Consider the following 12,713-nt stretch of genomic DNA (forward strand, 5'->3'; position numbering starts at 1 on the left):
TGCTTGCCAATCTCTTAAAATACCACGAGGAGCATCTTATATAGAATTAAGTTACTGTAGATTTTGCAACAGTTAAAAACCTTGGTGCTTACCTTCCACTGAAAAGTTAACTGTCAGTTTAAAACAGCCCTGTGAACACAGCTGCCTGTACACTTAGTGATATTCTCACCGTTCAGTGAGTCATGCCGGCTTTGAAAAGTTCTCCCTTACACTTTGGCTTTCAACAACATCTATTCAGATATGGAACAAAAGCACAGCAAGAACTTCAGTTAAGCCAGGGAACAGGAAAATGCCTCCTGAATTTTAATTAAGAGAACACACTAGAAAATGACTGTACTACATCTCGCAGGGCTGCTTCCAAATCAGACCAACAAATTAAAAGTTTCATGTCTCCTTTTTATTTGAGTACTACCCCTTACTTAGCATCTTAAATAAAAGCTTCCTCACTTTTCCACTTTTGGCTATCATAATACCCATAGATCACAATATCTAACAAACGAGCTCTTGTTTCAAAAGAGCAAAATGTACTTTCAATGCAACATTCTCCTAGAAAAAAAACTTTAGATAAAAGTTCAAGTATTACAGTATCACAACAAGATGGGAAGCTCACAAGTTAAAGGTCAGATATCTATCAAGATTATTATTTTCACTGTAGAACATTTCTGTCTTTTTCCACTATCCCCAGTTTTCTGGAGTGCTCAGACCAACCTGGCACATTTCAATCACGCGTCATTCCCACTTGCAGAGCACCCAGATGACTAAACAACATATTTTCAGCCTAGCAGGCAGCAGTGACATGCAATGGCCAGCGTACATTGGATCCAGTCCTCCTGCTTATTAAGCAATGAAAAGGGAGGAAAAAAGGACGTTTTTATCTTGAAGATGTTGGCACCTTGACAGCTACAGCAATGACAGGGTCTTTTGTCTAAACTTTAAACACTCTTGTAACCAAGACACAATTAAATCTTCAGTATTCTGAAGGGCATCACCTTCAAAGTATGCTAGAAAAACTTCTGAACACACAACTTCTCAGTTTGTACAGACTGTAGATTTTCCTTTTTTCATAATGTCAGCCAATACTGAAAGAATATTAAAATGCTACAGTTGATTTAATATATTCAAACAGGGGAATTAGTACACCATACACAGCAATAGACACATCTGTAAACTGTGCTAGAAAAGAGGGAGAAAAAAGATTGTAAATCAAGCAGAACTTTCTGAAGTAATTAAGCCCTACTGTTCCTCTGCTCATAGAAGAAACACTGCACAACTATTTTCATTATCTGTAACCTTCCAAAGGCCATGGTTTAATAGAAAATGGGTATTGCTTACCTCACAGCTTTTTCAGTGAATACTGAAAACTGATTAACACAAATTACCATACACACAAAACACAATCATATTTTAACCCTTTTGATCAGTTTAGAGAGAAGGTTTGTGGGGTCTTTTTTTGGTTTTGTTTAGTTTTTACACAAAATGAGTGAGATAGTCAGGTATTTACTTGATCAAATCTCTTGGAATAAAAATAATTTATAAAGTTCTGCACCACCGACCCGAGCAGGGTTCAAACCCTAGAAGAACTTGTTCACAGTTCCAAGTGTTTCAGGCAGTATTGTACCTGAAAGTTCCCTCTCTCAAGCATGGTTACACAGCGTTTTCTCAAGTTATAGTGAAATTCCTCCTACCCCCTTTCCTGTGTACTTCTCAGTATTTCCCATTTCTCTTTTGCACAGAAGTTCATTGCATAATTAATGCATCCTCTGCACTTGGAATCAGCATGAACAAAAAACGCTTAAACTTCAAAGTTCAGTCTCTACTCTAAAATTTTTCTGGGGCCTTTTTTTAGGCTCCCTTCATCTCATGTTCCTGATTGCAGAAAAAGTCTTTTTTTTGTGCAAGACCAGAACCCAAGTCGTTGACTAAGACCTTCTAATGCTAGATAAGGTACAAATGTGATGCACAAAGAGATTCTTCCTAATTCTAAAGGATGCATAGGAATTTTACACAAAGACTGCAGCAAGTATAACAATTCAAACATACCATCAGACGTTTCTGAAAAGGATTTACAAATTAAGTGTTTTGATTTTAAGATATCAAGGGATGCCAATTAAATCAAACCATGAGCAGCTATGAATAACTACATACTTCCACCACAGGACTGACCACTGAACAAATTCAGCTGCCTGAAGCAGCTGTAACAGATACTTGGTCATTTGTCACAGGCTGTGTGCAATGCAAGCATCCCCCACAGTAATGCCAAAAGATAAAAAACAGATTACCAGTTATAATTGAAGTGCCAAGGCATAGTGTGACAAAAAAGTACATAAACTTGTCAGAGTCCTACTTTTACTATGAAGGACTAAGGAAAAAGCATTCTGTCCTGGACCACATTCCGCAGCTCTGAATGAAGGTTCACACACACATTCCAAAATCTAAATGAAAACCACACCTGAAGCTCTGTTGAAGTTTACATTTAGCATCCTGACCAGCTCTTCCATTTTCTGATGAGTTAATAGCTGCACTACACTTGTGTTTTTTCACACAATACTTAATCATGCTACTTTAGCTCATTACCTGTATTCCTTGTTGAGTATTTTCACCTCTTTTAAAACCAGCTCTTTGACCTACCTTGTTTCTCTGAAGCTGATTCCTCAGTCCATGTTTCCTAGCTCACATCTTGGGGCATGTACTGAACCAAGATGAAAATGTAGATCAAATAGCTTCAAACTGATGCCTTGCTCCCCTAGAATAACATTTGCTTCCCCAGTATAATACAAACTTCTTCAGACTTGTCCTTCATGTAAACCATCATCTTTTCCAGAAATACAATCTCTTCATCCAACACATTTTTGCCAATTAAATCCCCTGTCAGCACTCCCACAGGAAACTCAGTGAAAGAAAACAGTTGTTAAAATTCCTTAAATCAATGTATCCAAAAGAGGCCAACGCTCTCTCAGCACTCTTCCAAAAACAGCAGTGACTACAGACACTCACGTTTCTCCTTCCAATGGCATTATCTCCGTTACTTCAGACTGAGACACTGGAACCTGTGTGCAGTTACTGACAACCAGAATTCATTCTGCTCTAGTAACTGTACAGAACTCTGTATCAGTGTAAAACCATCTGAAATGCATTCCTAGCCCTCCTTTTCCTAAATAATGCTGAGTGAACCATACAGCCAGAAACTAAGAAGTTGACAAAGACAACTGCTGTCCTAGTCACACAACTTAGGCAGTGTATTTTGTGATTTCTACAAAAAATTACACACTGCTCTGCTCAACCTCCTGAAAGCACCTCCTCTAACAGCTTTATATGGCAGTTCCTATTTAAAATACTGGAATGCTGAGCTCGTCAACTCAAAAAACTTTGCTTTGTGAAACATTATTTGTTGAACAAAATGCAAAGAGGCCTTATACAAGACATCTGAACTGCACTATGTGAAGAGAAGTGGTAAAAAATACAGAGATAGTAACTACAAGGATAGCAAGTACAGAACTACAGAGATAGCAACTCTCTAGACCTACTGAGATAGTTCAGTAGAACTATAGAGAGTAAACAAGTCAGTAAAATTGTATTTCCTCAGGCACTACAGCAGCTCCTTCATCAATGATATTAAGTTAAAAACACCTTTTTTTTCCTGTTAGCAAGTTTACCATGTTCTAGAGCTTATCCTATCATTTTGAAACTGGCTGCTACTGAGACCATCACAATCCACCAATGTGCCATGGTGATAATCTTCCAAACCCAGTGTTTCACTAGACTGGAGGGACTCCGTGCCCGGCTTATTCCCAGAGCCACGGAGAGCTCGCAGCCCAGGGGAGGTCACTGCCAGTCCGTGGGTTCTCCCTGCTTCGGGCGTCGCATCCCGGAAACGCTGTCATACACTACGACCACAATTTGAGACAGCACCACCAGCAAGCAACAAGCTGCACACACTCTCTTCCTTTACAGTCTCCCGTGGTAGCCTCGTGCGACTCCACCTTTACCGTGCCCTCAAGCGCCGCCGGCTGATCCCCGGCAGAGGGCAGCTCCCCACCCGGCCGTTCGCTCGCTGAGGGCGGCCCTGAGGGCTCTTCCCGGCGCTGGGGCAGCCCCTGCGCGGGCCCGCGGGCGCCCCCGAGGCGCGTGGTACCGCCGCGTGGCGCCTCCGCGTGACCCGGAGCGAGCAGTGCCATTGGCCGCGGCGGCGCGGACTCGAGGCGCCTGCAGGGAGCCGTCGCGCCTCGGCTGGGCCTGCCGTGCGGCTCTGAGGCTTTTTGAGACCGTCCTGGGGCTCCGGCTCTTCGCTAAGGCTCTCCGGGATGCTCTCTCTCCTTTCTAAGGCGGTCTCCTACATCTGGAGACGCGCAGATGGTGAAGATGAGAGATGGGCGACCTCTGGTAGGAATTGCGGGTCGGTTGTGGGTTTGTGGTGCAGCTTCTGAGCCGCGAGGCGTACTGGTCCCCTACGTGACTGGAGCTGAGTGCAGGCCTGTTTCCTTATGAAAAGGATGCAAGGAGGGGATTGAGATGATAAGGCATAATTTTGACTTTAGAGCATGTGGAAGTTTTCTCGGAAGTGCTTTTCTTGCCGTTTCCTGGGTAGGACAGGTTACAATTGCTGCTGAGAGTATGGAGTGAGGAGTAGGAGCAGTGCCCTGGCAGCCAGGAGAGCCAGTCATGTCCTGGGGTGCATCAGGCACAGCGTCGTTGGTGGGTGAGGGGGATATTGTCCTGCTCTGCTCTGCACTGGCACAGCCTCACAGTCCTGTGTGCAGTTTCAGATGCCTCAATGCAAGACCTGCATCAACCCATTATAGTGAGCCTAGTGGAGGCTGAGCCTAGGTGAAGGGTTTCGGGGGTGTGACCTAGGAGGAGCAGCTGAGGTCACTCGGCTTGTTCAGCTTGCAGAAAAGAAAGCTGAGTTGTGACCTCATCACAGTCAACACCTTCAGACGGGGTGCTGATCTCTCTCGGAGTACCAGTGACAGGACACAAGGACATGGAAGGAAGCTGCAGCAGGGGAAGTTTAAATTGGACAGTGGGAAAAGGCTCCTCACTGAGAGGGTGGTAGTCTCTGGAACAGGCTTCTCAGGGAAGGCACCAAGTCTGTCAGAGTTCAAGGGGCATCTGGATGATGTGCTGAGTCATACTGTTTAGTTTTAGGTAGTCCTGTGAGGAGCAGAGAGTTAGACCCCTGTGATCCTTACGGGTCTCTTTCAGTGTGAGATATTCTATTAATTTATTTGTTTTAATGGAGCTTAAAGCATGTTGGTTTTAAACTCTTTGTATTTACTAGCTTTCTTAACTGGTTGTAACCATAAATTGCCATACGATTCAAGACTTAATTATGAAAATAATTAGTTGGCAGCTGCTGCTATTTCCAGTTGGCCTTTTGATAGAATGGATGTCCCTTTTAGTAGCCTTCATAACTTTTTGCATAGTCCTATAAACAAGTGATTTGGGTTTATCTCAACACTTTTCCTTTTGATGCAGGTGAAAAAGCATTGAAAAGGGTACAAGGAGTAGTCACAAGACTTTGCCATGATTATGGGATGATAGATGACACGATAGTCTTCACAAAGGATGTTGTTACAAAAAACATGTTGCTGGCTGTTGGACAAGAAGTTATTGCCACTGTAGAAGAGGATAAAACATCAGGCGGCCTGAAGGCTGTCAGGGTAAGAGGTGAAGATAAATAGTAGTCTCACTTACTCCATAAGTACCTTAAGGCTTTGTTTTGGAAGTTACTGTAGTTTTAGCCTCACAAATTCTACAAAATAGGAGAAATTGCAAGCTGTTCACCTAGAGGGGATAAGCTGGGGTTTGTGGGTCATTTTATTGTTTCACTCCATTGCCTTTCAAATTATGTTTAATACTGATTCTCTGAATACAGGTGTAGATGTAGTGGATAAGAAGCTATTAGTTGAGATAATTGCATCAGAAATTTAGTCATAACTACTCTAGATCTCTATAGCTTTTCTGAGTTTCAGTCAATTTTATGTTATTGTTATATGAATGGATAAGAACATCAAAGCAGTTTGATCTTGTTTAAAGTTTGCTCTTTTTGCACAGGAGTAACTTATGTTCTTGTGACTAAGAACAGAAATTTTAAAACTTCTTGTTGTATGAATTAGTTACTTGATGTTATAGACAATTACAAAAATTAAGATCTTGCTATGTTTTTTGCTTAACACTTCATTTGCATACCTGTTTCAAGCTTGTTTATACCTTGTCACGAATTTAGAGGGGGGTTTTTCTTAGCAAATCATGTTGAAACCAAATGTAGTTTCCTTGATTAAATGAAACCAAAGAAAGACTTAATGGGGAGACAGTTTTATTCTGTGACCCAAAATTAACCATAGTAGGAAAGTAAACAGGAAGTCTTGTGTCAAAAGTATTACCAGCTCTGGTGCTATCAAAAACCTGGTGTCTTGTAAGATAACCTTATATCTCTTCTTTCTTCCTTTTATTTCTCCTTTTTAAATTTAAATTACTTTCTTGCATAAAAACTAAGTATTGTTTGTCAAACAAGCAATATCAGTGCTGTTTGTTAAAATAGTACTCACACACAGTCAGAAAATTGAGTAATTTAAAGTCTTACTTTTTTCTTCCTTGTTTTTCTTCTGACTGACAGCTTTCACCATACTGTTGAAATACTGTCATTGCTCCAAAATACATAAACCTAGTAACTGAAAAAGTGCATATGGATATACAAGGCAACTAGAATACTGTAGCAGTTGTGGCATGTTTTACTGTGTATTATAGATAATGGCATTTTCAAAAGTGTGATGATTTCCCTTATTCCTGTTTGTGAGCTATAATCCTGCAGGCATCTTGGGCTGTTGGCAGTGTAGTTTGTGGCTAGTGAAAAGCTTTGAGACAGGTTCATTTCAAAAGCTGACTATACTCCATAGAAAGTCAAAGTCCACCAGCAGTCTTGATTCAATAAGCAAGAAGATAAAGCTAATTTCTTCAAAGTCTGTTCTAAGAACATAAATAAAAACCTAAATCATTCTGTACTTTGTGATGTATTGCCTTACTTTCCATATAGTAGCACAAACTTGAGATACTCTGAACATTTGATAAGACCAGACAACATTTGAATTGTAGTTGTATTTGCATTTGTAGTTGTTTTGCATGGTGAAGAACTAAGTTCCCTTTCAAACCCTTAGTTAGAGGGGAAAATTTCACTTCCTGACAAGCATAATTTATAACTACTATACAAAAAGATGCTTGAATACCAGTACCATCTTCTTCCAAATAATTGAGATATTACTACTCAGTTTTGGGGTTTAAGTGATCTAAAAGGTACTCCTCTAATTGCAGACAGAAGCTCTGAAGCCTGGACACTGCCAGCGCAGTTGGGGGCAGAATCTGGAAGGCGCAGTTCAAGCTTTGGTGGTGTCAGTGTGTTTATGTTACTTGCTGTAAGGAAGAGCATGGTCAGCCTTGGGTGGCTCTCTGCTCAGTGTACTGTTTCAGCTGCTGTTTGGAGCTACTGGCTGGCCATGTGGTTTGGAAAGATTGTGGCTCAAAAGTTTGGAAATTAAACTCTAATTAAACTCTGCATGGAATGATTATTGGTTCTGTAGCAGGCTTTAAGTACAGGCTGCTACCAGAGGTAGTAGGAAGGCCATTTTAACCTAGTATGAGAAAGAATTTTAGTTTTATTGGTAGAGAAAAATTGAGAAGTATTAAAAGAAAATGTGTGTTGGGAGTTTTAAGGTGTGTTCATGTCTTAAAAGCATTTCTTTAGGTCTACAAATTGCTTTCAAGTGTAACTGCATGTGTAGTCTGCATGAAATGTAAATTTACTAGTCTTCTGAGGAACAGTTTGCTTATTCAATTTCTATCCATATGAAGCCATAAAAAACTTTACAGAAAGTTTGATATTCTCAGATCTTCCTGGTGAATGGGAAGATATGTCTGTAAGACTGGAAAAAAGTATGGATTTTTCTTTAATTTTTTTTTTACAGTGAGTTTTCATGTTGTCCAAGAAATATGTAATAGTAATTCTTTTAATGCAACAAAATAGTATTGGCTAAAAAATAAATAGCTATTTATAGTCAACTAGTGTCTGCAAACCTCTGAAGTATAGGTAGACTTATGCTATGGTAGCCATTATGTTCAACAAAATAAATCATATAAAATTTAGTCTGATAGTATGCTTCAGATTGGATCAGACTTCAGTAAACTTACATGTGAGGTGGTGATACAAAGAGTCTGTTAGAAGCAGCTCTAGGGGTTTTCTTAGTCAAATTACTAAAAAGTGAGTCAGTCTATATATAAATACATGTGTTTATAAATACCATCTCGAAAATATCATTTTTTGCTTTCTGAAATAGTAATTTTCTACTTCCAGTTTTGTACAGACAGATTGCTGGATGTGGGGTTCCTGTCAATTGAAGAAAAATCTTAAGTAGACCTAGAGGAAGGGATGTATGAGAAAGTTTTGAAAAATCAGCATGTAATTATAGCAGGTGTCGGCACTGCAAGCGTACAGGACTCTTTAAAAGAGAAGTTTTAAAGTTTCTCTTTAAAAGAGAAGTTACTGTTTATTACTTACTCTTTTTGTGTCCAAAAAGTAACAGCTGCAGTAAGTGATTGTCTAATAAGAAGCTTTGTCTCCATAAGCAATTGAAATTTTGTATATTTATTGTAGGAATATGTATTTAATTCTAAGTGTCAATTGTTTAAATGTTTGGGTTATTTTTGTATTAATAGGTAGACACCATCCAGAGTACGCAAGAAGACTCCAGTCCTACTTGTGATGCCTCTGAACTAAATAAGAAAACATTAATTGGCAGTATTACCTCTCTCTCTGTGGATGGTGGCTATATTAATCAGAATACGTACTTTGCAATGCAAGACGTCTGGGAAGGTGTGTAGGGACTTCTTGTTTCCTCTTTCTTAATATTTTTGTGTATACAGTAGAACTATCTTCTGATAAACTTGCAGTTGTCATCCCAAATAAATTCTAATAGACTACGCAGTGAAACATAGTGAAACAGCCAGACATGGATGGAGAAAGCTGCCCATTCCTTCTCACTGAGCATGACCTGCATTTAAGCATAAGTTACATGCAAGCAGGTGTATTTTTCAATTAGCATCTCCTCTGTAGTTTGCCATAACCTGCAAAGCAAAGGACTGCAAAGTCTTCTTTTTGAACTCAGGGGGTCTGAATAATGCATTGTTCTGGCTTTTATTTAACTTACACTAGTTCTGTAGGGGAGTAATGTAAATGCTATCATTAGTAATTAACCTTGAGAAATGTTCTCTTTTGTATAGATTTCAAACCTTGTGAAGGTGACTGGGTGCAAGCAAAATATTATGTTAACTTGACAACATGGAAGACTGAAGCAGTTGCTGTAAGGCCTTTGAGGTATAAACAAGTAAACAAGGTAAATGTTCTGCACATTATTTTTGATAGGAATCCTAGGTGAATGAGGTTTTAACTTGGTTTCAGTTACAAATATTGGTAGATCTTCTATAACACATCTTTAATTAAAAGATAAAACATACTAATTCATCAGTTTAGGGCATGTTTGTAAAATAATAAGGCATTTTGAAAATGCATACATATTTTCATTGAACAGAAAGAGTAACTAACTTATGAATTGCTGACTTGAATTCTTGCTAGTTATAATGAGGATGTGTCATGATTGGAGAATTTATTAAGTTTAATTTATTCAAGTGTTTCAGCTTAAAAACAACCACAGTCCTTTTTATTTTAATGAAAACATTTGTTTGCTCTAGTAATGCATATGCCATTCTAGGTTTATGGTTTATTGTCTTTGTTTTAACCCTATATATTGAATATTTGTACATCAAGCGTGGGAAGAAAATTTGCCTCATTACTGCTAGTATGGAAGTATAAATTAGCTAAGTTGATCTGTCACAAGAGCGGTATCATGGTTAAGTCTAGTGTGCATATTGTAGTATGCACTTTAGTGGAACTTAATGCTTATGTGAAGTACTTGTGTTTCTTTTCTGTTCTAAATCTGAAGACAGGCACAATGATTTTGGTTTAGGGCTCTCTGTTTACCTCCTATGAAAAATTGAAATTTCAGAATGCATTTTTATTAATGCTAGAAGGGCTGCTTCATGTGAAAATATAGTATGTCTGTTAGTTTATAAAGATAATATCAAGTAACAGTAAATACAAACTATTACAGGTTCGCATTTCCAGCATCTGTGGAAGAACTGGGACAATAGATGACAGTATATTTTTCACTTTGGATTCACTGAGACTTCCTGATGGTTACTTACCTCGTAGACATGATCTAGTGAACACAATTGTGGTGGAGAGCAGTCAGTCCTGTTACATTTGGAGAGCTCTCTGCTTGGTGCCAGTCAGCCAGGATGGGTAACATTTTTTTGTTCTCTTTTTAGCAGTTAGAGACATGGTGTAGTTATGCAGCTGACATTCTGTTGCATCTGTTAAGCAAGAAATACTGTGAGTATTTCCCTAGTTGACTAGGAGGTATAATAGACCATTGGATAAATCAGATCATGATATGATTTGGCCCTTGCTTGGCTTTTTTTCTCCTTCCAGAAGGTGGGAATATGAGTGCTACTAGAGAAGCAAAACTAGTAGCAGCTGCTCTCAGGGATATTGCTAGGCAGGGAAGGAGTTTTGCATGCATGTTAGTAAAATGCCGAGTTCATTGTGTTCCTTTAGTCAGGACTTCACTGTTTGAAAACAAATCACAGCAAAATTCATGTAAAATACATGTTTCTTTAGCTGTCTGTCTTAAGTTACAGTGTTTGTTCAGATGTCTGTTTTAAAAGGAAAAGTTTCATGGTCTTGATAATAGATTCATTCAACCTGCAAATATTGAACTGAGAGGTTCTGCAGGGACTTTAGATGTTAAATGTGGTATGAGGAGGATCTGGATACACTGCAGAAGAGGCTGAGAAAAGTAGATGATCTTCATTATGGAGAAGAAGCAAAACTTAGAGAAATAATCAACTACACAAAAGTAAAATGGGCAACAGACCTCAGCAAAGATCTGGAATTTGACTTTTGAGTTTAGGTGTCTGTACTGTGAACACACAATTACCACCTGAATAAATAGATATTTCAACTGTAAAATCTATCACTGTCCATGCTGAGGTCTTGGCAGGATTATGTAGTCTTAAGTCTGCAGGCCAAAAATAAATTGTCAATTGGAAAGTCCAAAGGGAGAGCAAAAGGACATTCTGATATCTTTCAGACATCGTCTTTGGGAGATCTCCAGGAAATTTACCCAAGGCCATATGGCCATATATGTCTCTTCGAAGGATCTACAAATAACTATATAAGCTGTTTTTTTCTAGAGATAATAGATATAAGAAATTGTACCTAAATGAAACTTGAGGTGTTTACATCATTTTACAAAACAGTACAAATTGTTCACATCTTTTTCTCAGTTGCACCTATTCTTAATGATGGATTTTATATAGAAAATTATTACTAAAGCCAAATTACAAAAGTAGATCTTAGGGTTGATTTCTCAGGTTAAGTGTACATCTACCATATCAAAAACTGCAGCTTAGGCTGCAGTGGGAGACATCTAGTGGGCTTGGCTAGTAAACTGATATAGCTAATGAAAATCAGCTGCACTCATTTTCTGCTTCACCATGTCAGATAACTCAGGAATACTGAGAATGTGTAAATATTAGTGAGATTGTTAAAATATTTCTAAATTATTTCCATGCCACTTTATCTAAATGAATAGTTACTTAATTACACAACAGAAACCATGTGAAAATTTGTTTTTACAGGTAGAAAACACCAAGAGTTTAGGCCTGTGCTCAGTGTTTCAGACAGTAAAGAGCATATGCCTGGTTTCATAGGCATTTTTCATTAGTCGTATATGATAAAAGTTTTCAAGGGTAGTTTTTTGTTTTCAACTAGTTTTTAATTTTGTCCTCAACTTGATGATTTCAGATAGGAACAGTAAGCAGAAGACACAGTGGATAGGTTGAAACACTTCCAGTCATTTAATCTCTTAGCTGCGCTGCTAATCATGACTCTTGCTGAGGAGCTGCTCTTTGTTGTGTCTTTGCTCAGCTCCCAAAGAGAGCCATGAAAATGAAATTACTTCACTCACCATTTGATTTAGCTCTTCAGCAGGGATTCATTAACTCCTCAATCATTTTAGTCTTGCATCCAAAGTTTTATGCTGGTTTATTGTGCTGCTGATGAAAGACTTGTTGCTGCTTAAATTAGTTAATCTAATTGTCTTGGAAGTATAAATGGCTGAGAAAAAAATGAACTATCTCACCTGCTTGTTTCTAAATATTGTGAGTGTGCCTTGGTATAGTGTTTCTTAAAGTTATGCTGAATCAAAGATATTTGCTGAGCCTATTAGTGTTAAAAACTGCTACCTAAAATTATTTTTGCAGACAATCTCACTCTAATGAAGATAATGTGGATGAGCCTTATGAGGACATAACGAGAGACAAAGGAGAGTTGAAAGTATCAAGAATGACTGACTTTGGAACTCTGAAGCAGGGGGAATCTAAAAGAATGATGGTCTGGATAGAGTAAGCCTATCCGATTGTTTTAAGATTTCTTTATTTCTATCACTCTGTCTGCTAACCTGTTTTACATTCATAAGTCTCTTCTTGTTAAGCCTTGTGGTTTGTGATGTTCAAGTAACCTCCAAATACTATGGAATTAAAATCACACTGAATTTAATGTCTGTAGGATATTAAGGATATTAATGCTCAATATCAAACATCTG

The 12,713-nt window shown here is 38.5% G+C and overlaps 1 protein-coding gene across 1 annotated transcript in view; it reads left to right on the forward strand.

Annotated features, from left to right (window-relative positions):
• Positions 1 to 4,350: 4,350 nt before the first annotated feature.
• The window catches only part of MOV10L1 (Mov10 like RNA helicase 1), a gene marked incomplete at both ends in the record, with an annotated part of 47,795 nt that continues 39,432 nt past the window's right edge, over positions 4,351 to 12,713 (forward strand). The window contains 6 exons of the mRNA XM_084205429.1: positions 4,351 to 4,393; positions 5,476 to 5,660; positions 8,707 to 8,863; positions 9,271 to 9,383; positions 10,158 to 10,348; positions 12,373 to 12,513. Of these exons, the coding sequence (XP_084061555.1) occupies positions 4,351 to 4,393; positions 5,476 to 5,660; positions 8,707 to 8,863; positions 9,271 to 9,383; positions 10,158 to 10,348; positions 12,373 to 12,513 (830 nt within the window). The remainder of the gene's footprint in view (positions 4,394 to 5,475; positions 5,661 to 8,706; positions 8,864 to 9,270; positions 9,384 to 10,157; positions 10,349 to 12,372; positions 12,514 to 12,713) is intronic.

Source organism: Fringilla coelebs, assembly GCF_963513975.1.
Source record: "Fringilla coelebs genome assembly, chromosome: 5".
In the NCBI taxonomy this organism is placed as follows: domain Eukaryota; kingdom Metazoa; phylum Chordata; class Aves; order Passeriformes; family Fringillidae; genus Fringilla; species Fringilla coelebs.